The sequence below is a fragment of the Rhagoletis pomonella genome, unplaced genomic scaffold (genome assembly GCF_013731165.1).
Source record: "Rhagoletis pomonella isolate Grant_MI unplaced genomic scaffold, Rhpom_1.0 Rhpom_scaffold_00001, whole genome shotgun sequence".
Lineage (NCBI taxonomy): Eukaryota > Metazoa > Arthropoda > Insecta > Diptera > Tephritidae > Rhagoletis > Rhagoletis pomonella.
In genome coordinates, this window is record NW_023458555.1 from 7,738,893 (window position 1) to 7,764,793 (window position 25,901).

At 36.6% G+C, this 25,901-nt stretch overlaps 2 protein-coding genes across 3 annotated transcripts in view; both read right to left on the bottom strand.

Annotated features, from left to right (window-relative positions):
• Window positions 1–25,901, bottom strand: part of LOC118737667 (furin-like protease 1, isoforms 1/1-X/2) — a 280,884-nt gene that overhangs the window by 125,453 nt on the left and 129,530 nt on the right. The gene's annotated exons all lie outside the window — the stretch shown is intronic.
• LOC118737707 (toll-like receptor Tollo) lies at window positions 17,631–19,823 on the bottom strand. Its single transcript, XM_036468410.1, has one exon. The coding sequence runs from the start codon at window positions 19,444–19,446 to the stop codon at window positions 18,046–18,048; it is 1,401 nt and encodes a 466-aa protein (XP_036324303.1). The 5' UTR covers window positions 19,447–19,823; the 3' UTR covers window positions 17,631–18,045.

The window sequence follows — 25,901 nt, forward strand, 5'->3', positions numbered from 1 at the left end:
TGTGTGTGTGTGTATGTATGTATAAGTGTAAGAGCATGTGTGTGCATATTTATTGCCAACTTCGTTGAGTATGAATACACGTAAGTTGTTGGCCGACGACTCACTCCCTTCACACGACTATTCAGTGCCGGTTGGAATTCTTTCGAAAAGCAATTAAAAAGCTCAATATTGTATGGTTGCTCTGTTGCCAGTTTCCATGAACGCTTACCAGAAAATATCAAAGTGTTTGCGTATGGGTGCTTGTGTTGCCTAGCATCAGCTGCTGATAAATATTGTGTATGTAGGTATGTATGTACATACATATGTGTAACGGTGCATATGGGGGAGTGGGGACGCTTTTGCATTGCCATTTTCAGCGAACTCCTTTGTTCACGAATCAGTTTGATTTAAAAGGATCTGTTCGTTTGACAAAAAAAAAAAATGTTTTTATATTGCTTCATAAGCGCTGGTAAGCCATAGGGGGAAAAACTTAAGTTGTTTTCATTTATGGTTGAATTTGTTATTGTTGCAATATTCCAAATAAATATTTTCAAGCTGTATTATTGTATTGTATTATTTCAATTTTATTATTATTGTACTATAAATAAATATCCGGCGTGCTTCACTGCGCCTTAAACGTATTTTTGTGCTGTTCGATGCCCGTATTATAATAATTCATTTATTTTATCAATTCAATTGAATACAAATTTTCAAACAGGTGGCAACCCTCCTCAAAAATATTTTGCGCAATAAAATTTCCCAAACCTCTTCAGTTTGAAACCCATAATGCAATATTCAATTTATCTTATGAATTAAATTAAAATTTTCAAATAGGTGGTAACCTTCAGCAAAAATATTCTCCGCTGTAAGCCTTCTTAAACGTCTTTCTTTTGATGGCCATATTGCATATGGCAATATTAACTTTATCTTATCAATATACTTAAACTGCAATTTTTAAACGGGTGGCAACTTTCTAATTTCTCTTCTATGTTTGATTGTATACTTTCAGGGTTGTCTTAAGGTTAAAGAAAATTAAGACTTGGCTCCGCTATGTAGGACTTTCAGGAGGAACATTCCGACAGGAACAACTGAGTTTACGGTCCACAAGGCAGAAGTCTCCTTTTCACTAGGTAAGGTAACTGAGTCTTTCAGGCCGAGGTTCACGCCATTGAACTACGTCTGAGGCAGCACTTACGTAGAAAGTAGGGAAACCAAAAAACAAAAAAAAAACACATCTTCCTACAATCAGAGAGAATTTGATGGTATACATCAGCGTTGGAGCATTGGTTCACTAGCATAGTGACCAGTTATGTACGGAGGGTTTAAAACTAAATTCCGAAATAGAAAGCGGCATAGACTCTTTGTTTTAGCTCGACAGACTACTGCAGAGTTATCCAAGCAGAGCTCGCAGTTATGAAAGAGGCTGCTCTTTGGCTTATCGATCGCTTATCTTAATCCCCCTTCAGCCAATCAGCCATCAGTTCAATGCGGACAGAGCCCACTTGTAGGAAAAAAACTTATCCACTTGCGTCAAGAAAAACTCCTAATCAGTCGAGCGACTAAAACATTCGCTACTCAGACGTCGGAAGATTGGCCATACCGGCTAATGAATTCCATCGTAAGTACCGATAAAAAAATTCAAACTTTAACAAGGAATATGTTACTCATATGCCATGTACGAGTACGGCCATTTATGATATGGCGAATGAGTACGGTGACCATTCGTTCCATTCGTTGGCGGGACAGTACCGATTTTGAGAAAATTGTGCCTCTGAATATTTTTTAAAGGTCGGAACGTATAAGTGTCCCGATCTTGCACATTTATACCGATTAAATCCCGATTTTAATTTAACAAGAGTCTCCCTGAACTTTGGCCCGAAAAAATATTTTTCGAACAAACATGGCAGCACTTTTGTTATAATTTTTTTGAATTCAGTGAAATTATAAAGAGTAAACTCATGGATATGAAAAATACAAGCTGTTGATATATCGCACGTTTAATAATATAGAGACGTAATTTAAAATTTAAGTTTTTGGGGATTTCATCACACAATTAATTTGCTTGAAAAGGAGAACAAAAAAGCTCAGCCTAACAGGTGACTAAACTTCCCAAAAATGGCCAGGATAGGTGTCTTTTTCAAGTTTTTTCATTGTTCTGTTTTAAATCAAAATTGTTCGGATTCGATGTTTTAGAAATGTCCAGATTTTTTTCTAGTCACCGTACGTATGAGTAACATAATTTCCTGCCTGTAATTCATACAAAATTTTTTTTTTACATTTTCATTTGACCATTCACTACTTGTTTTATTTATCCATCGATTTTTATCCTTACCTAGATTTTTTTGCAAAAGAACAGGCTTTAATTTACAGTGGCGCTCACCTAAAAAGCACACTTTTATTTTTAAACAATTTCTTATAAAAAATATAGAATAATATTCTATAACATAAATCATATAAAACTATGTTCACTTTACATCATAAATTACTTTGTTTCGATCACATTTTCTTTTACAATTTCTATACCACGTGTACCTCGACAAACAAAAAAAATCTCAAACATCAACCTGTACAGTGTTATACTGAAATTGAATAAGCTACAAAACTGCATACCCAAAAAGTTTCTAAAAAATCTGAAAAAAGTTGAAAATTTTGTCGAAATTTTTGTGAAATTTGTTAAATTTTCCTGAACTGTGCACAAAGCTTTAAACTGTGACTTACTTATACGTTTTATGTTATAGAATCTAATATATTTTTATAAAAAAATTATGAAAAAAATATATCAAATACAACATTGTGAATATTGAAAAAAAAATTTAATTATTCCTTGGTAAAGTTTGAAGTTTTTTTCATTAAAATTAAAATACCTTGGGAAAATGACCTGATCTACTAAAACGGTAATCAGTAAGCTAGGATTCAATATTAAGTTCACGCCTTTCGGGGTTTTTTGTGTCATTCAAAAATTTGAGTAAGTAAATTTAATTTCTTTTATTTGTATTTTTGGGGGACAATGATTTTGGATGTTCCTAATGCAAAATCAAGTTATGAAATCTCGAAACATCTACATAAAAACTAATAATTTTAACGTCGTTTGTGACTAATTCGCCCACTGTGCAATAGTTGCAATTATTGTAGCTTATTGCCAGGACACGGTTGCAAAAGAAACATTGGAGGCGAGAAGTTGGCTGTTTTGGTTTTTCTATGAACAGCGCATACATGCAAACACACACACGCACACACACACATACTTACATCTAATTATTGCGCGTTTCATAGAGTGTGTATGAGTGGGAGTGCGAATCCGCGCCGCTGCACTCAGTCAGCTATTGTTATTGTTGCGGCATTGCTCTGACATGCAATGCTGCGAATCATTTCTATTACACCGAATTATTTTTTTGCTATCGTTGCTGTGATGTTAAAGCTTGTTGGCAAGCAACCGTTGATTGTTTGATCTCTGTGCGTGTCTAATTTTTCGTTTTACGTTTTTTTTTTTTAAATTTTTCGGTTTATCGTTGCTCTTTTCCGTTTGCTGGTAATGTTGTTGTAGCGGTTGTTGCCTTTGCTGGTTGTTTCGCGTCGACTTGCTACATGGCTGCGCATACATAAACAATTTGTGTTTGAAGTTTTTGCGCGGAAACGTTTTGTTGCCAAGGTAACGCACCGACAGCGGTGCTAAATAAGCGATTGTGTGGCTGGCAGCAAGCTGTGTAGTAGCAAGCGAAGCGCATCGTCGGTAGTTGCATTGGTACATATGCTATGTCATAGTATCCGGTTGGTAATACATGGATTACGCAGGACGAGGCTTTTGTTAAGGACTTCACGGAAAATTTTGAATTATCTGTGTTTAATTTTCAACTAGTTTAGCTTTAGTTACTTAGTTCTTGTAAATTGTAATTCTGATCAGTCATAATTTTAAAATAGTTTTTTTTTTTTTTAACACACACACGTGTAATTCCGTGGTTTTTAGAAGCGGAACTCAACTGACTTGGGCTCCAATATAGTAGAGAGTAAACGGGAAAGCCTGCAGAGATTCTGATTTAAGAAGTTCCAGTGCTTCCTGCCGAAGCATTCTGAATCTGATATGTTCAGGCGAAATATTCTGCAGCTAAGAGCTATACCGCGAAAATAAATTGTAAATCACAAAAAGTCGGCATACACTTTCACTATTAGAGCAGCTGACAACCGCTTTGTTTTCATAAATTCGCGACACCTACACATACTAGAATGCATCTCCACTATGTACGTACATAAGTTAAGGCATTTCATTACGAAGTTAGCGGCAGAAAGAACGGCTACGTGGAAACCGAGTTTAAACCGAGAGACAATCTTTTTTTTTTTTTTTTTTTTTAAATCCGCTGGTAACCCAAAGTGCGCTCGAAATTTTGGTTTTAGTTTTGTGAATGTGTGCGTATATTGCGCAAGTGCATGAAAGGAACTCGCTAAAACCCACTATTAAAGTAGATTATTTCATCCTCACTCGTAGCTCCCTCAACAACTAAGTTTCCCCAAGCGAGATGGCGAGACATTGCAGTGCTTTGAAATGCATTTGTATTTAAGTGTGGAGGATGTGTTTATGCATATGTTTGCATTATGCAATACTAGCAACGTTGCGTTAAAAGCTGTTTAGTTAGTGGGTGCTTGAAATAGTTTACGAAATTTAGTGATACTTAGTATCACTCATACGACGTGTGGTACCTCGAAGGTGATTATGTATAATAAAAGCTTCATGATATTTGTAAACTGAAGTGGGGGGGATGCGCTTAGAGACTTTGATGGTTTTATTCAAATGAAGAGAAAGCGGCAAGTAAATGCAATTTAAATTTATGTGCAGAATGTGTAATGGGCTTAATGTTTTTAATTATAATACTTATTAGACAACTGCGCAAGTGTATTTGGTTTTACCTAGTGGCGTTTTCGTTCCTACCGAAAAATGTTGCCTTCTCATCGCCCACTTCTTAGTGTTTGTGCATAGAGGGCAGAGAGAAGGTTGCATTTTTCGGCAAAAACAAAATCGGCATAAGCTATTTTGAAGGTATTGATAAAATTCTATGTAATTTAAAATGATCACGCCTTTTTAAAAACATTTTAACAAAACAAGTTTAAAGTTCAACTAAACATTAAAGTTTTAATAAAAACATTAAACAATACCTTTTTTTTTAAACTAGATAATTGATGCATTTTACTTTTGCCTTGCAAATATGTAAAAAGCCAAATTATTGAGGTTTCATGCTAGTAATATTAAAAGTTTATAATATACTACGTTTTTGTCCACATCAAATAAGTAAGATTTATCAGTATCCATTATTTTATAACTTATTTAGTAAAATGTTGCTTCATATACCCCGTAGTCTATTCCGTAGGTACTTATTGACTTTATTTTCTTTACATTTACTACCACCAGGCTCCATAACTTTCTTTTACAAGAGGTTTTTGAACAAAAATGCTTAAAGAGAAATATTTTATGACTTAGGTGCTTCTCTTTGAGTTCCCAAATTTAAAAGTTTGTTGAAAACAAAACATGATACCAGTTTTAAGTGGACTATTGCAGCTCTGTTATATATATGTATATGCATTCGAGAAAGTTTTAAGAATAAAATTGGGAGAGAAAATTTTTTTAAAGTTATCGATAACTATTGTTTTGAGACCTATATATATTATAAAGGTATTTTCATAAATAACTCCAAAAAAGTTCCGAACTAGTCCGGAAACAATGTCGAACTAGTCCAAAAATGGACCCGAATTAGTTCCGAAAAAGTTTTGAACTAAGCTGGAAATGATGTCCAACTTATCCAAAAATGGCCCCGAAAAAGTCCTAAACTAGTCCCGAAATAGTCCACAACAGGTTCCCTACTTCTAGACTTAAAATTTTTTTCTCACCCATAATTATTATGTAAGGACTTTTATATTATAAGTCTCAAATATGCGGTACATCTAGTCCAAAAAAGGCGGCAGAACTAGTCCGAAAAAGGTTTGAACCAGTCTGGAAACCAGTATGTAGAACAAGACCAAAAATGGAGGAAAAAATTTCGCTGAATTCAAAGAAGTTTTTGAATGCCGCCGATATTTCAACGATACAGTTATCGATACAGAAAATCAGTTTCATAAATAAGCAAACATATTTTGGCGACAATATAACCAAAGAATATTAAACAAACTAACCAACTAACCGCAACAAATTAACCAATTGCAAATCATGCATAATTTCGATTCGTTATTTGGCAAAAAAAATCAACGGCAAATATTAACTATTCACGCGTATGCCAGCAGTAAGTAAATGTGCCAGGGTGTGCGTGCGAACAAGCACATAATGCTGCCAAATATTTCATAAAACTTCCGCCTCTGCTATAACAAACTGAAAACAAATATATACTAAGAGCAAACCCATTTCGATAAGGGACACTTATTTTGCATTAGCAGCATTTTAGGCGCATTACGAGCGCTGGTGAGGCGCAAAGGCATTGTATGGCTTGGTTAGGGCAAATATGTAGATAGAGGATCAGTGAGTGAGCAGGCGTTTAAATGTGGTCACATAATTAAATATTAGCGCTATTGGCATGTTTATTTATGCAGGAAACTGAATTGCTGTACGACGGCGTGTGATAATAATTACTCATACGCCATGGTGGCGCACAATAGCACGGCTACTACTAAATAAAGCAACCCATGCTGAAGTGGACACGATGTCACCAAATGTGGCACGCATAAATGAGTTGCTTACGCGTGCATACATACATACATATAAATGCAAATCACTATTTGCATTATCTAATATGGAATTGGGAATACTTAATTTTCGAATGCAGGGAAGGGATGAGCAATAACCAATGCTACCAACTATTGTTACACGACTATGGAGGAAGCGTGAATTTTCAATAATATTTTTGTGATTATATATGCGCTGATAGTGCAAAACAAGTTAATGGATTTCAATTAGTATGCATGGCAAGCGAGTGAATGTGAGATTTTGATTGTGTTTGTTCAATAATTTGGGTCAAAATATCCACATAAAAAAAAAAATATGAATGAACACTCAATAGAAAAGTTGGCGATGATGTTCACACGAAATAAGTGGTTGGGTACATCTTTTAGCTTCCGCCTTCTTCATTGCAGCAGTTATTTCCGAGTGGAGCTGATAGCTATCTCAAAGGCCGCATTACTGGATTTTATAACTTATATCATTGTTGTCTCCAAAACAACTCTCTTAAAGACAGCTATCCTTAAACGAGATGGCTTAGATATTTTCCATATACACTTTTGCAGTACCTGGCCACTGTAAGCTTGTAAGTAACACAAGGAACAACTTAAAAATAATTTAGCTGTGCAATTTTTTTTAATTTTGAAGAAGATAATATGGAAAAAAATTTTAAAATGGAGTTGCCACCTTTTAAAAATTTGAAATTAAAAAAATTTCGTTTCCGTTTCAATTGGATTTTTCACAATAAAATGCCGCCAAAAAGGCGGCTTGAAAAACTTTTATAATTAACTCATATGTATACTATATATTTTTAAATTAGTGTTGCCAACACCCGAAAATAAAAGCTAAAAAATGTATACACACATACATATGTAAGTATTTTCTAAATAAATAACTACAGTTCTTGCGACAAAAAAAAGGTGTTTAGGTAAAATAGAGTCAACCAATGCTTGTTAATTGTGTTGCCATTTATGGACATATGTATGTGAAAAAGAGAATGAATTCAAATTTGCATTTCCATCATTTCATTCGCAAGTTAGTGAAAGTTGTACATGCTCTTCAGAATAATTAGAGATTAAAATTTTTTTTTTAAAGGGGTTGCCACCGTTTTATCAATTCGTATTTAATTAATTTAATAAAAAAAATAACCTGATACAAAATTACGTTTGTTAGATATGCCACTACGGAACATTTTCTTATTTAGGACGAACTTTTTAACCAAGTTTTATCTAATGCAATTAATTATAATATAGTAATTTATCTATATATTTTAAAATGAAGTTGCGATTTTATTTACTGAATATGGCAGATTTAAAAATTCTAATATTTAAAATTAGGGTTGCCACTTTGTCAAAAATTAAATTATCTGGTATTGGTGGATCTCATAACAGATGCTGAGGGATACTTTCACTCAGAAAAACTTCGAGTAGAGTAGCCAAAATTTATCAACCCAAATTTTGTAAATACATATCATAATCGGTAAAAATTCTGCTATAGCCAAACTCCTTTATTTTGTAATTTTCTAAAATTGTACTAAAAAGATGAATAAAAATTTCATTGGCAAAATTTGGCCGCACACAATTTTGCAGATTAATAAAAATACATATTACGTAAAATATCTTTTCTTTCTTCTACACTTACACAACAAACAATGGCTAGTTGTGCGCTGCTACTCGCATTAAAACACATACAAATTACACTACCGTTATTTGTTTCCAACTTAAAATTAAATTTTTCTTAATAGTTAAAATTATTAAAAGTCAATTAGTTTAGAAACTCATAAAAATAGCACACAGTTTCCGCTATCGAAAACTTTTGCAGGCGAGAAAGGTGGGTCAAAGCGATCAGCAGCGAGCACCCAAAGGCCAAGCAGCCCGACCATGAAATTTAATATTTTCGAAGCGCTACAAGTTTTCGAAATTCCACCAGCTACGGAAGCAACAAAATTCCTTACCAAAGAAGTTCTTAGCAACCAAAAGTGAAAACAGCGCAGAAAGTGTAGGAGCAAAATAGAGACGTATGTACATACATACATACGTAACCAAACAAAGCGCGCACACAGGAAGCGGAAAGTGGAAAGTGGAAAGCGGAAGGGCGACCAGCAAAGTAAGGCAACTAAGTTGCTGCCATTATTAGTTTTAAGTTGCCAAACAGTTGATGGAATTAGAGATGCTTTTAGTCGCTACTTGCGCACTTATTGTAGTTGTTATTATTATGATTATACATATATACATACGTACATACATACATTGCAGCTACAAAGCCCTCGAGCTGTACGTTAGCCAAACTATTGTTGTTATCTATTTTTTCTTTACTGGATTTGCCTATGCTTTGCCATGCGTGTACGCGCGTGTCAGTATTGTTGTTGTTGTTATTGCTGCTGTTTTGCGGTTTCTCCACTTTACCAATTTTGCTGGCAAATCCAGCAGCAACAACAACAACAACATGACAGCAACGCTGCTGAAACTTTGATGCCGTTAGATGGCCGAAGTGCTACATTCACTTCCTTGCCGCAGTTATTCGCATGCGTGTGCGTGTGCGTATGTGTATTACATATCAACATGCATGTGTCACTCAACAGAAGTGTAGCATGTGGCCGGAAGGGAATTTATGACACATACATTCACACACACACACACTCACACACAATTTATTAAAAATTTGTTTCTCTACAATCTACGCCCGATCGTTATTGTGCATTTGCATGCCAGCAAATATGTAAATGTGTGTATGTGCATGTGCATCCGTGTATGCTATGTGTTTTTGCTTTTGTTGTTAGCCAGAAAAAGTTTTCGTGTAATCGCTTTTGACTCCTTTTAAAACTGACAAAATGTTGCCACCAGCAACAGCACAAATGATTAACTTCCTTGCCATGCCATAAGCCACATGTTGTGGCAGCAAAGTTTGCACCGATTTTAATTTACTGCTACCAGCAAGGGAACGCTGACGGCAGCGGCGGCGGCGGCTGTTGTCAACATTGGTCGTTTGAGCCAAGCATCAAAAAAAAAAAATAAAACCCGCCGGAAGAAGGAAGATGCAATGTGTGATAACATTTGTGGCAAAGTAAATTATCGAGAAGTTTAACTGAAAGTAGGATATTAAAATATATCGCATGGCAAATATTTTCAGTTGTTTACGCACAGTAGAAGGTGGCTCAGATTTCCAGTAGACTACTTGAATATTCAAAAAATTAGACGCAGTTTTAGTTGAGTTCTAGTTGAATGTATTCGCCAAAGCAGGCAGGTCTAGACTGGGAGGAGTCTATTGGTGTTTGAGTGAACTCCGAGAGAGTTGCACAGAATTTGTACTGAAGTAAAATGCCAAAGATTAAAAATGCCATAAAAAAATCTCTCCAAGCTTGTGCTTGATAGGCATTGTCAAAAGTGAAACTAAACCCTACCTACTGACCGGATGAATACTGTAAGTATGTTGTCAAATAGCAGATATGGTCATGGAAAGATGTTGATTGAGCTTCCGGAGTTCTCTAGATGGGCGGACATTGAATTTCTAGCCATAACTACATCTTTAATGAAAAGATGTAAGAAGAGAGGAGGATGTATAATAATCACAGATCGCTCAAAGATCGATGCACAGTGCACAAAAAAAAAAATCAATGTTTAAAAAAAATTTTCACCAGAATTAAAAAAAATTTGAGCTTCTAGAAAAATGTTGGGTATGCAGTTTTGTAAATTATAAAATTTTAGTATAATAAAGTGCAATTTAATTTTGGTGAAATTTTTTTTCTATATTTAAAATTTAAATTTTTTTTTGTTTTATGTTTTGGAATAACCCTACAATTGTTTTCAAACACTCTTCATTATATAACATTTATTAACTGGAACAGGAACGATTTCCTTCAAAATTGTTACGTTTTCTGCACTTTGCACAAAAAAAAATTAATTGATATCTTTTGCCGGTTTACACTAATTTCGATTCTGATGTTTTGTTATAATTTTCATTAGTATTGTAAAATAAATCAAGGATACAAATTTCAAAATTCAGTCAAGGAGGACTTTGACAGTATAAATATTAAAAACTTTGCTTTTCCCATTTCCCTTGCCGATCATAAACATTTGACTGTCAAAATTATGATTTACATAAATAATTGCTGGTTTTTAAGCTGAGGGCTTTAATAGCTATCCACGCGGTAGCTATAATTTTTCGAGCTAAATTACTGCAGCATATGTTTTCGAGTGCTAGAGATGATATATTTTAGTGGCGCATTTCTGAAGTGTTTGACAGCTGCCGGTAAGTATGCTACAGAAAATTTACAAGCTGCTGACGAGTGACGAGAGCAGCACAGCTGTGAATGAGTGGTGCGAAATTAAGGGGACACTTACGTAAATCAGCAGGGGGAAATGCATATTCCCAGATATACATATCTACTCACATATAAAAAAGTAGTAGGAATATATAAAAATACTACCAACATACTTATTGTACATTTTTGTATTTATGTATGTATAGAAATGTACACGAGTGCTATAATAAGCAAATATAAATATCTGTGCAAATATATATGTAGATACTTATGGAAATAAGTGCACTTGGTAAATGCGACACATTTCTATGTGAATGGGTTTGTGTGTCACGCGGTAATTGTGCGTATGTGTTTGCAGTTAGCACACACACACACACACACACACACACACGCATAAATCTATACGCTGCGGCACACATGAGCGCACCCAAAGTGGAGCATTTAAGAAAATACATATTTGCAAATAAATGTGAAAACTTAACTGAAAATAGAAAACAAGAACAACAGCGTCGCAAAAGAAGAAAAATAAACAAATGAATGGAGAAATGCGGGGGAAGCATTGAAATGGAGGGGCGGAGTAGCGTATGTAGCTGTTAATTGTTGCTCTTAACTGTTGCTAGCGTTTGGCAAACTTTCACAAGCTGGCGTCGCATGCTGTCTCAACAACTTGTCTGTATGTACAATATGAGTACATTTTCATTTATGTATACGCCTAGCACTGAAATTGTTTACGTAGAGAATTATGCATATACATTATTATGATGAACTACATACATATATAAATTGTAATGACACGCATATAAAAACAAAGTGCTTATTTTTGTAGGTGCATTGCTTTAGTTGTTGTGTGCGTGCCAAGTCAACTCCTAGCCAGGCTTGGTAAGCAATGTTTGTATATTGGAACATACAGAAGTAAGTATGTAGTGATAATGTGTTGTTAAAAGTTTAAGTGCTACTCCTTGCCTGAAATATATATATATATATATATATATATATATATATATATATATAAAATATATTCATTTATAAAGGTGGGCATTCTGCCTGCCAGCGCGAAGGTGATTGCGCTTGCAAGACTTGAGGTGCGAATACGCAATTGCCCAGTAGGAAATGACTACATCATTAAGTGATTAAATGATTGAATAATTAAATTTTAAAATGATTGACCAAGTTGAAAATTAATGTTTTTTTTTAACGGGAAAATCAATTATTTACTTTAATTGCAATTTTGGGTTTATGGGGGACCTAAAAAATAGTTGCCAATAAAGAATGGTTAAATAAACAATTGGGTATTGTTATTGGAGCTCTCCTTAAGTGAAACCGAGTTTTCCGATAGCAAATTATTGATTTAAAAAGATTCTATACCATGTCTACGAAATATGACTATTATGACTATTTGCCTATATGACTATGTTACTCTGAGTAATTCCACAGAGCTGCGCTTAAAAAATTAACTAGCGATTTGGGTGCTAAGTAAGTTATGAAAAAAATAAAAAGAAATTTCATAATGTAAATTTTCTGAGAACATTTATTTTCCATTTTCCTTCGTGCTACCGCGTATTACCGGCGTTAACTTCGAATTTCCGTGGGTGTTTCCGATTTATATATATATATATTTAACTAATACTGATGTTTTTTAAGTACAAATTAATTAATATTTATTTTTTTCTTGACATTTTTTCGCAGCGTTATGGACATTTAAAACAACAGAACAAACGAAAAATATGTGCTATAACATAAAAAACTGTGACAATAAAAATTCGGCTATGCAAAAGCCAAATGGTGTCCCCATGTACATACATACCATATATTCTTTCTTGGAGTTCTGCATGACCTTTCTGTATAAATTTTTAACAAAAACATTATTTTTGTTGGTTTTTCATCTCTCCTCATTCTTTACTCGTAGAGAGGTATGTACAGTTAGCGCCAAAAATATGAATACCCTGCCGTTTCGATGATTCCATTTATTAATATTTTCCATACCAAATTTTAAAAATTTTTTTTTTAAATCTAGTTCATTCAACAGAAAAAACCAGCAGGATCAATTTCATCTATAACTCAGAGAAATTCAAGAAATACCAAAAAATTCCATCAAAAATTTTCAACGCGATTTGTACATTTGCACATTTGGCAGCCACAGAGTGGTGTTATCTAGAAACTTTTGCGGATAATGAGTTCAGCTCAATAAAAACTTTGTAAACAATACAACTCTGCAACTGGGAGAATATATAAATCTGTACAAACGTACAAATCGTTTGATTCCTGTTTTAAAATCGCATAACCAAAATCAATTTTTATATGGAAAAAATGCGCAACACCCTCGACAAAAAATAAAAATTAAAAAAATCAACGGTAGTTTTAAGAGACATCTCACTATAGTAAAATTTACAAAACTGCATAATAAAAATTTTTTCTAAGAAATGGAATTGAAAAGTTCAAAATTTTGATGAACATTTTTTTGGTATTTCTTGAATATTCCCGAATTCTATATGAAATTGAAACAATTTATTCTGCTCGCTATTGCTGTTGCATGAATAACATTTTTAGACAAAAAATAAGAAAAATTTGGTATGGAAAATATCTATATGTAAATAAAGAAACCTGAGGGTATTCACACTTTTGACGCTGACTGCGTATATCGTCGGTCCCTAGGAAGCACATTTATTTTTTGCACGGTAATTTGGAACTTACTACTCTTCACAGTGAGCGGCAATACAATCTTAAAAAAGTCATATGCCTAATGTACATACATACATATGTATCTACAAATAAATGTATCTACAATTGCATAGATTCCATGCAAACATGAACCTTTTTATTCTTTCGTATGCGCTTCTTTAATTAAGTTATGTTGCTGTAATGCAAAGGAAACCAAAACAACCACATGACTAGATTTAACTAGTCAAATAGCAAAAACAAAAGCAACATAACAAACAAATAAATATGTACTAATGGATGTATGTATGTATGTATGTAGCGCTTGAAAAAGCTTTTACGTAAATTAATGTGACATAAAACAAATTTTTGTTGGTGTTCGTTGCAGATAACGTAACGCTTTTCGGTTGAAATTTACGAGCATAGCGTGGCGACAAAATCACAGCAAACACATACATACATATGTATGTATGTATGTAACTATCTACAAACTATTTTTGAATTTTTTGTTTGTTTTTGCATATTAACCCACAGAAAAAGTTTTCGTACTGTACCCGCCGAGGGGAGCAATGACATAGTCAAAGTGACTAAATTTAATGCAACATAAATAAATCTTCATTCATGCAACTGATATGTATTCAGGCATTCATTCGAACATAAATATCTCGCCATGTATTCCGGCACATGAAAAACTTTTTATACATATTTATACTTCCTCTAGGCGTAGAATTTCCATTGAAATTTACTTTTGAGTGAATGAATGAATGAATGAATAAACCGACCCCCCTCCTCCCCTCGTTCGCTCTACATTAAATTGTATATTTATTGCAGTTTAAAAATTATGCTAATTTCTTAATGGCTTGAGTAATCGCCATATATGTAGACTAGTATTTTAGTTCACCGTTATACGGTTTTCGCTGTCGAACAGCTGATGAAACCACAAATGGCCGAGTTATGAATGACTCACCCTTTCGGCGTGACTATGTCAGTTTGGGCGGCCATTTGGGAATTTTACGTTGTTCGCGTGTTGCACAAAATGTTTTTGAAATTTGCATAAATGCGAATTTGCGAACAAATTCCATTGATAATAATTTACTAGCTTAAATAAGCGCTGCTGAGTATATCTACTTACTTGCCTATATTTCTATAGGCAGAGCAGAGTGAAAAGTTTGCTTGATTATGTTTGATGAATGAATGGCATAAATAGAAGTGATTTTGAGACCCAATTTGATTTATAGACACTTTTGAGGTTAATGGAATACAAAATTTTATAAGATTGTTGTAGTTTAATGGAGCCGAAGTGCAAATGTGGTTGCAGTCAAGTATTTTCAAGCAGTTAAGTCGGCAGAGCGTCGTACATGAATGGATATAATGCGTGCGATTTGCCATAAAATTTAGCATTTAGTGCTCAATAACAAAGAGTTAAAAAGAGAAGTTGAGATAAAACGTTAAGCTTGTAACTTTAAGTACATTTTAGTAGTTTCATAGCAACTTTCGCTAAAACTATTCTTGAATGTTTTTCGATCAGACTGATTTATTGAGTTACGCAGTGATCGAGTACGCCCTTGAACTTCAAGGCTTGAAGTGGTATTTCTGTGCGAAGAATTTAGAATTTCAAACTGAAACTCTTGGAGATATTATCTTGGAAATCATCAAGACTCAAGAAGTACGAGAATTTTAGATTTTTTTCGTTTTTTTCAAGATAGCATTCACGATGGTATGACAATGACAATAGCCCCTTGACACCTAGTGGAAGGTTCTAAAATGGTAAAGAAAATGTTGAACACTATTTTCGCTATATTCTAGACAACAGCTGTCGCAAATCCTATTATGGGAAGTCCGATTTTTGTGGCGTATTTGCCTAGGGCCAGTGCCTCGTAATGGTTTCAACTACTGTGAACACCTCTGGCCTTGAACTGATAGGCAGGTGGAAGGTCTTCGTTTAGTTGTAGTCAGGTCACAGTTTTCACGATATCTTATAGGCCGCTTATAGCTGACCATCTGTTTATAGCCAGTTGAAACAAGTCCAAAGTTATCTCTATTTGGATTATCCCAAGAGGGCAGCCTAGTGCCTTCGATCCGTATTCATCCAAACCGGCACCCGCCTTCGCCAATTTATAAGCCTGCTGATTGCTCCTATGTTCCTATGTCTCGGAACCGAGACGAAAGAGAGATACGGTATTTGACTGACACACTGAGCACGTTAGCGTTTTGATTTCTCTAATAAGCTTAGGTTTGGTAACCGGTTCGGCTGTTGCAATAGCGCTGTCTGGCTGTCAGAATATATAGTTAGTTTACTTTCAGGCACGACTCTATTTGCTATGCTTTTAAGACTTGGAGCATACCTAGAACTTCAACTTAAAAGAAGCTTGAATCCTTCCGAAATCTTAATAATAGTCTCCCGCTCCAACACCACAAACCGTACAGTCTGTCATCCTACTTAATTGCATTAAATGAATGATCAACCCATGTTCGAAGTGCCTAGTCCCCCAGCTGTGAGCTTGATGGTCTTTGTATGCTTCAAAGCGCCGTATGTTAGGATTGGTCTTATGGCAGCGGTATACATCCACATCACAAGTTTAGGTTTTATACTATGTCCCCACGAGCGGTGCCAATTACGTAGTTCGCTTCAGAATTACCTTGGAGAATTACCCCGTTTACACGACTCATTCCTAATTCAATTTGACAATTCATTGCGTTTTTCCTTAATTTCCCTGTCTTACTCTGGCAGCTGAGTTCGATTAAATTCCGATTGAAATTAGAGATGGCAGCGATTTGTTCGTAATTCGCTCAGTAATTGGGCCTGAATTACCTACAAGTGAGGTAATACGCTCTCAAAATTTTGTATAACGATTTACCGTAATTCGAAGGGTAATTAGAGAGCCACTTACGAATTAGAGAGCCAATTAGGAATGGTAGAGCGAATTACGTGCCTGCTGAAGTTTCTCTTTCAAGTGTAGTATGCTGTAAAGGTCTGCCTACGAAATTGTATAGAGATTTTCCAATTAAGGTAAGTGTCCAGCACAACTCCGAAGTGCTGTATGATAATGTGAGTGTATTTCCGTCTAGCGACGGCAGTTTGAATTGTGGTGTTTTTTTTCTATTTGCGAATAGGAAAAGTTCTATCTTGGCTGAGTTCACATTTAGACAGCCTCTCGTAGCCCAAGCGTGTAGCCTTTCCAGGATTACATATTTCCAGTATTTCGTTATTACAACATTATCCGCGTACGCCACAACTTTGACGCCCCTCTGTTGGGTTCTAGCAGAATACCGTTCAGCGCTATTGCCCATAGCAGCGCTGAGAGCCCACCGCCCTATGCTGTGCGTGCCTCTGTTCACATGGTGAGTTATAGAGTTTGATCCCATTTGTTGACTGAATGATTTTGTTACCATCGTCAAAATCAATGCCCCCCAAGGAGTTTATGATGGCGTTGTTCTCAATGTTATAAAATCCACAAGGGTATAGAAGGTAACGAAATAGGAAATGAGGCTCCTTTGTAAAAACGTTATTTCACTGACTTAATAAATACTTATAAAGTTAAATAAGTAGATGATGAAAGCTCAACCTAAAGCTGATGGAGTGAGATAGCCACCAGCAAAACCGCAAAAAATAAGACCAAAAATAATTTATAAAAAAAATATCCTGTCAAAAAAACTTAGTTATAGTTAGTCCTATACAGTTTTCTAAGTAATAACACCGGCACACAAAAAAACTGAGGTGTGTGCTTTCAACCAGACCCACCTACCGACATATATTTCGAGTCGCTAAATTCGAATCTGAGGTTGCGAAAATGGCGAATTGTTTTTTTTGTTTCGCATTGCCTATAGTCATTCGGCAACACACATAAAATGAAAATATTCCGACGAATTTATAACCTCATACTTTTTTGAAGTCGGTTAAAAAGCCGTTGCTGTATTATTCCGAGTTAGTTACAATTCTAAAGCTCAGAAAGTTGACGACCACAAAGGCTTGAGAGACGAAACTTGCAATTAGCGCCGTCTTTATGGTACTCTCCCATAGTTAGTGAAAATAAAACGCCCCCGAATTTTTAACCTAGACTTTTATTGCATCGATTTTTATACTGTTACTTATTGAAACATAAACTTATTTGTATAATTTTCTGCCACTTATTTCGTAAATTGTTAAAACCTTGTCATTTTTGGAATGCAAGTATTGGTGATTAAATGCGGTTAAATGCGATTAAATGCGATTAAAATACGTATATAGTTTATGTTATTATAAATTGCGATTAAATATGGTCATTGTGAAAATCTTGCGCGACAAACGATAATCGTGTTACACTTATGTATTTTTTGAATATTCCATTAAATGCGATTAAATAAACAATAATGCGATTAAAATCAAAACGTAAGCCAGTAAGAATAACAAAAGTTCAAGCCAAATTGTCCATTGTCGTGTGATTTCCAGCAGGCACTCACGCTGCCCTCGTCGGCGCTGCTACAAGCGCATCTTCAGCTCGTCTAGCATGCGGTACACTTTGATGAATTTCTTCTCCACCACCTCCATGAAGGATTTGATGTCGTTGCGCACAATGGCCAGCTCCAAGGCGGCCTCCGAGAGTCCTTCGCCGGAGCACTTCTTTGACGCCGGCTTGTTGCTCTCATACCAACACGCCACACCATCCACATAATCGTCGACCAACTCCGGCTCGGTTGCATCCTCCATGAAGGAGATATCGCGTTTCTTCACAAACGAATTCATCAACAGCTGCAGAAAGTCGCAGTTCCAGTTATTCTGCTGGAAGTAGAAATACTGCAGTGATTTCAAATTGCTGAAGAGCGCAAACTTGAGGTTGTACAGCGAGTTAGCCGAAATGTCCAGCAGCTTTAGTTGTGTCTGCTTCTTGAACACGTCCTCGGGCACCTCGTGCATGCCAGTGGCACTCAAGTTGAGTCGCTGCAACCCGGTGTAGCGCCGCAGCGGATTGCCTTGCAGCGTACCGAGCGGGTTGAGCGACAAATCCAGACTAGTCACGTTGGCCGCGTGCGGTATGTGTGGCAGCTCGCGCAGCGAATTGTTGCGCAGCTCCAATTCGTTGATGTAGCCGTAGACGGTGAGCTTGCGCATGTCGCAGTTGTTGGCATGCACGCTCTCCAGAACGGCAAAGTTGAGCGTGAGTTCCTGCAGCTCGTTGCCGGAGAGATCCAGCAGCTTGATGCGCGGCTGCAGTTTGAAGAGCTCCGATTCGAAGGCAACGAAGCGATTGCGCGACAAATTGATGCGCGTCAAGTTAAAGTTGCGATCGAAAATGCCACGCGGAAACGCAGTCAAACGATTGCCGCCCAAATTGAGGTCTAAAAGTTTGCGCAGCGGCGCGAATACGCCAAGCGGCAGCTGCTCCAGCTGGTTGTCGGCGAGCGATAGTTCGCGCAGCTCTTTGAGCGCATGAAAGCTGGAATTGTGCAACAGGCGCAGCTGATTGTGGTTCATGTGCAGCGTGTTTAGGTTATCGGCGCCGAGGAAGATGTTCTTCGGTATGTCGCGCAGCAGATTGTGGCCCAGAAAGAGACTCATCAGATTGCTGGCGCCCTCGAATTGCGGCTTTTCGAACGTTTCCACCGAGCAGTTTTCCATGCGCAGCACCTGCAAGTCGGGAAAGGTGTCAAACATCAGGTGCGGTATCTTGGCGATGCTGGAATTTAGGAAGGTAAGCATTAGCTGCTTAGCTATGGGCATCTGCGACAGAATGACATAGTCGTTGCGTCCGATTTCGATGCCCGTGCAGATGCCCTGTTGGCAGTGATCCTGCATCCAGACGCGACGTAGTTGTGCCGCATGGCCGTTGTAGTGAGCGTGTAAGGCGGCGATTGCGCAAACAAATAGAAAAAGAAATTTCATAGTCCGTAAAGGAATTAAATAAATGTGTTTTTTTTTTTTCACTGTGTTCTGTAATATTAAGAAATGTTCACAACAAGTTCTTTACTATGGCTGCCGCCCCCCGAGTAAGAGTGCGGTCGCGCGACTCGAGGGGGCGTATGACACGCACCTATTTACCGCCGCGACGATGTGTTATGCGCGCGTGTTTATCTACGACAGAATTTAAAATAAGAATTCCTTTTTATATATATATTTAGAAATTTTTTTTGTGGACACTTTCCAAGCTCAGTGCGAATTTAAAAAACCGACTTGGCACGCCGAGTCAACGACGCATACGCGTCGATGTCACTCTACCGACTGATATTCGATATTTTGTGGCGGTCACAATATGCGCCGATGACACTACATGTTGCGCCCAACTGTTGATAGTCAGTCAAAATAATTTCCCAATTCAAGTAGGCATAGCTGATTTATTTTTTGATGGATGGATTAAAGCATTACTCTTTCACATGCAGATTTTCGCTGGCTACTGTCTCTAATATTGTTGTCTCTTTTTCGCTTATACATATTTTATGCTTTATGCTTGGCCTGTCGATGTCAACACACAGTATTTGTGTTTTGAAAAAGTCTCACCAGGGGGTCGCTGATAAGCTAAGCACTGCATTTGTTCTACATTACCGCAATGTTTGTTATTGTGGCGAGTAACTTGTACGTTGTGTGATTTTTGTTGATGTGTGTGTGTGAACAGCTTTTAGTCGACAAGCTGATTTAAAATAGCGCGCTCTAGTCGTGTGTGTATACATACATATATTTCTCGGTTGCTTTGGTTCCGTTTTCAATTAAGCATCCGTTGGGGCTTGTATTTAATTCAATTGCGGTCGGACAGAATGTAGAATAGCACAGTGTGCTTGCAGAATAGTTGATGTTAAAGTGAGATAGGGATGTTAGATGACTAATCAAATAGCATACAGAAAATATGTTTTGGATATGAATAAGTCATAATATTGTATAAAAAAAACTTCAGGCCCCGAGTTTGGTGAATCAAAGGCAAGGGTCAAAATAAGGCAATCACAGGCTATATGATTGAATTTTTACATAGAAATGAATTGGACAGTCAGCACAAAGACTACGAGGAACCAAAATGTGCGAAAAAGTAAAGAGGTCGGGTGGCCGAGTGGTTAGCGGTGCGCAGTGCCAATCAGTAGGACCCAGATTTGATGCCTAGTCCGACCAATATTTTGATTTTTTAATTTCTATTTGATGTTTTAGCGCCATAACTCTACTATCAACAATAAATCAAAATAATCAAATAAAATTTCTAGTTTGAATAAATCTTTTCTAGAAAAATAAAAAAAATTTTCAGCAACTCCGACTCGTTTTTAGAACTCTGGAAATGCAAAATTGTTCGATCGAAAAACTCTGTTTCTCTTTAGGAGACCTTCAATAATAGATAATATAATTTCTTTTAAAATAATTTTTAAATATTAACCTTTAAGAGGTAACGTTGGGTCACTCGTACCTCGACCAAAGTGATTGTCCTTGCTTGTACAGAAGAGGAGGTGTAGGGTGAAGACAAACAATCCTGTAAATAATGTTAAACTAGTAAGCTATTACCTCTCCAAGGGTCGATGGTTTAGTGGGTAAGCAGCCGCTGTGGTGGACTATCGAAATTTTCGGCCTATCGAAATTTGGAAAGTGCACGAGTGACCCACTGTTACCTCTGGCATTGCCAAAATGTGTAAGTAATACAAAAAAAATTTTCCACAATTTTGATATTTTTTGCTGCAGGCCTGTGTGCGAAAAACTCAGATATAACTTATGCCTTGCTTGCGCACAATAGTTTGGTCTCAAAATAGTCATATTCTCATCATTTTACATTTTCTTCAAAAATAAAACTTAGAAAAACTACAAAACTAATTTTGGCTTTGACATGTAAAATTCATTAAAAAATAATCTATTGAAAATTGTGCCTTTTTACGTATAAAAAAAAGTGATTAATCTATGCATACTTTCATTATTATTTTTTCCTTAAAGTACCGTTTTTACGCTTTAATTTCCCGTATGAGTTGTTTAAAAATTTTACTTATTTTAAGTTATGATTTTTAATTTTTAAAGTAAAATTTTCGTACATTTAATTGTTTATATAATTATATTGTTTAAACAAAAACCATTTCAACAATTTCGAGATTGGTTCTTATCCTAGAAAAGTTTATGTAATATAATGAATTTTTTCAGTTTTTTTTTAGGGCACTTTAAAATACTTTTTGCAGCACAAGACACGAGTGACCCATCGTTGCCTCTTAAAGATGCTGAAAAACACGTTACCTCTCAAAGGTTAACTATTTTTTGTAGGTCCCTCAAAAACCCCCAAAAGTGCAATGGGGAACCCATAAAAAATGGTAAAATAAGCAATTGGGTATTATTATTGGAGGTCTTCTGAAGAGAAACAGAAATATTGATTTTCATGAATTCTATACTATTTCTACGAAAAAATACCAAATATATATATTTTTTTAATAAAAATCGACGGGTATTCCTTTTACCCATTTAGAGAAGTGAGAGCTTAAAATTTTAAATATTTTTTTGGCCCATCCTAATGTACGCACCCTTAGAAATATTTATGCCCCAGGGCCCATAGGCGAACAAACTCCCCGGAGTATTCAGAATCGGGGGGTGAATATTGGCGTTTTGCGCAGCAATTTCATTTTCAGGGCAACGATCTCCCCCAACAAAGCTTCAAAGGGAAGCGGATGTGCCTCTTTTGCCGTACAAGAGTGTGTGGCCCTTTAAGAAACGAGTACCATTACTTCGTGTAGGTAGTTAAAATTACAATATCTTAGGAATATATATATATATATATATATATGTAAGATAAGACATATTTATATACCAGTAAGTTGGCGGCACGTAAATATGTAGAGGTATTTTTCCAACAACAACAACACAGCTTTATTCATCACAAACTAAAATTGACTGACTTTGTTTCATTTCCTTTTTTGTTGCTGTTGCTGTTAAAACATTTATGTCGAACTTTCAATTTCAATGGATTTATTTGAATTTAAGTGTTGATGATAAAAAATGTGTTTTAAAGTAGGAAATGTACACTTTTCCAGCCAACATGTTGCGCGCACCCGTCGTCCCTAGTGCAATAAATAAAGGGTGATGAAGAGCTTTGATAACAACTATTTGTTATATGTTCATGAAAAAAAAAATAAAAAAAATTGGTAGGCTTTGGAAATCTTAATCATTGTACGGTACTCAGTTGAATAAAGCGTAAAAGTGATCCAAACCTTTTAAAAAAAGTGGTTGTTCCACAAAAACGGATATCTGAACAAGAAAAACTGAAGCATTTCGAGTACTGAAAATCCACATGTCATTCAAGAGAAAACATGCACCCAAAACGATCTAAAGTTTGGCAAATTTTGCTGTGTTTTTTTTTTTATAAAATAAAATCTGTGGTTTTATTGAATCACCCTGTACTTGTTGTTGCATGCAAGTGAATGGTGTGCTGCGTAACCCTTTCGTAAAATTAACCAAAATGAAAAAAAAACACAAATAAAAATTAAATACAATTTGTGCTGAAATGTGAGCGATGTGATACATAAATCTGCAGATTTAAGTGACATATTTATGTAGGTTGATAGCGTTGATGGCGTAAATCACATAAAAATGCGCTTCTATGAATGTATGTAGATGTGCATGTGTGCTGCTAGATTTACGAGTATGTATGTATGTATGTTTGCAAGCCCATCCGGCGAAATTTCGTTGGGCCAACCAAGCACCAATCTCCCGCGTCACCACCAGTGGTAATTGCAAAGTGTTAAACACATACATAAAGGTTTATAAATATAAAAACAACAAAAAATAAATAAAAGGAAATAAAATAAATGAGTATCACATTTAAAGTGGTGGTGCATGGGTTTGTTGTAACCCATTATTGTCCATTGTTACTTTGTGTGTGTGTACTCCCCCTTATTTTGTGCAGCGCGTCACATCCGCTTGTCTGTGCCGGTATTATCGCTTGCCGTTTGTCACTCGCCCAATATGTATTTGGTGTAGCATCATCAACAGCGCAACTACTAGCCCTCTGTGAGCGCTCTTTTACCCGTTGCCGAGCATAAATTATACGGTAAAATTGTATTTTTTTTGTTCAGAGACCAAAAGCAGTCCAGACGGAGCCCGCCATTTGGGGATGCGAGATCACGACTCCGTTTCAGCGAGCTCTTTGATAAGTGTCGCCTTGCTAACGCCACACAATGTTTCCAACCTCTCAAGTCCACGGAACCGGACGGCTTTATACCTGCCCAGTCGAAAAAGGCTTCGTTGCGTTAGTCGAGGGTAAATGGCTTGGGGAGTGGTGATGGGGTGAATGTCGACAAAAGTCTTCTATGCCACAATTTTCAGACTATCAGTTTCTTCTCGTTTTTGTTTCAATCTCTGAAAGGTCCGATTGAGCTGAGTATGACAGTGCCCCCATCCAGCGTAGGATAAACAGGAGCACGCCACACCTTATGGGATTTGGTCGTAAACGATCAGCTAGATAAGCTGTGAGTAGGGGATTTCAGGGTTATCGCCTATGCGGCTGACGTTGTACTGTTAGAGAGGGAAAAAAATTCAGGAGACTAAATGATCTGCGAACAGTCGACTCGAGTAAGGTGACACTCTTCCTCTTCACTAAGAAGTATTCTATACTCCACGCAAATCAAAATGCTATCATTGGATTGAGTGTAGCTTTTAGGACCACTCTACCTCCGGCTCTTACCGCCATGATTAAAATAGCGCAAGTCGATATTACAGGTAAGTCGATTGCGGAAATGGCTGCGTTAAGAGTTAGGGGCACTGAGGGTTTAGCTGACGCAGGATATGGACATTGTACATGGTATTCTCCGTGGCCGAATTCCACACTACAGGGATTACTGCTCGACTAGACTGCAACCATTTCTCCACTTACATACCCCTCGGAATGAATGGACGGAGGCTGACGTTTGAAGAAGGCACCGCAGAGACTCTACACAAATGGGTCGAAGCTCGAAGGAAAGATTGGTGGGGGCAGAATTTTACAAGGATTTCAGGGGAGGAGAAACTCAGTCGATGGGCTGCTCATCAAGGCTTTGGGTTGGCACAAATGGCCCTCGTGTAGGCACAGTGAAGCTTGGTGAAAACCAGGATATGTGCAACTGGCAGATTTTCTAGGCGATGGGTGAACAGAGGCGGTCAGGACATCTTCCAGGGCTCACAAAGGCGCGACCCCAAATTCTGCTGGGTGTATTGATAAGACACTGCCCGATGGATACTCACCGGAATCCTTACTGGAGTATCTGTTTAGAGGAGGATGAACGCATTTATTAACTATTTATGAGGACTGCCATCTGCGGCCACCAAAAACACGATAAATCTCTTAGCCTAACCGAAGCTATTCTTGAAACAAGGTATATATGTTGGCAGTGAAAATGGTAGAAATAAGAATGTAACCAGGAATGAAAAATGGTTCCGTTATCAAAGGTAGGTAAGCTATTAAATGATATTAGACCAGAAAGAAAAAGGAGCGAATATACAAGTAGATACATAAAGACACAAACACGTCAATAAAAATGAAATAAACGCTCACAAAAGGCGGTGTTTAATAACGATTGCAATTTAACATCATTTCCAAACACCCGAGGGCCAACTGTCAATAGCCACGATTTTAAAGAATGTAAAACCATCTCATAAAGCGAAAAATATGCAATATTCTGGCGGACGGAGTAGAATTCGCACGAAAACACCGACAATAAAAGTGGATAACCAAAGAAATGGAAATGGAAATGGAAATGGGAGTTACATAAATATGTAAACGGCAGTTAAGCGCAACTGTTGCATGTTTTCGCAAAGATTTCACATTAAAAGGCGCTCGCTTTAGCTGTGACGGTGAACATAAAGGAGCGTAGGAAGGGCGGCAGTTCATTTTGCATGTATTCTGCGGAAGTGCTATCGTTGGAGTTTATACATATGTTTGCGCACAACAATTTGCATGCAGCTGTGATTGCCCAACTCACTCACTCCTTTTGCGACATCAACAAGCTCATATGTGCATACACGCACAGGTGCTACATATACAATGTATGTCTGTGTGGTCCCAGTACGGCATAGCTCAGCCAATTACCCCAGAAAAATTAATTTACATATTTCTACTTATGTAGCAACTAATTTCAAATTGATGTATAAATAATCACCTAGCAGTCTCATTCAGTTAAACCAAATGCTTACAATTTTCTTAAATATCTTTGCAAATAATTCAATATTAGTTTGTAAATCATCTAACTCTGGGCAATTTACTATTTCAGCATTTAATACAAAGACATTTTAAAGTAGTTGAAATCAATTGCAGAGTCGGCTAATTGACTAATGCCTAGGACATTGCCATGTTAAAGTCAACAGTTCATTCCAAGGAAGCATGTTAGATCTGCAACTAGTTGTGGGGGGCAACAATCTGATTG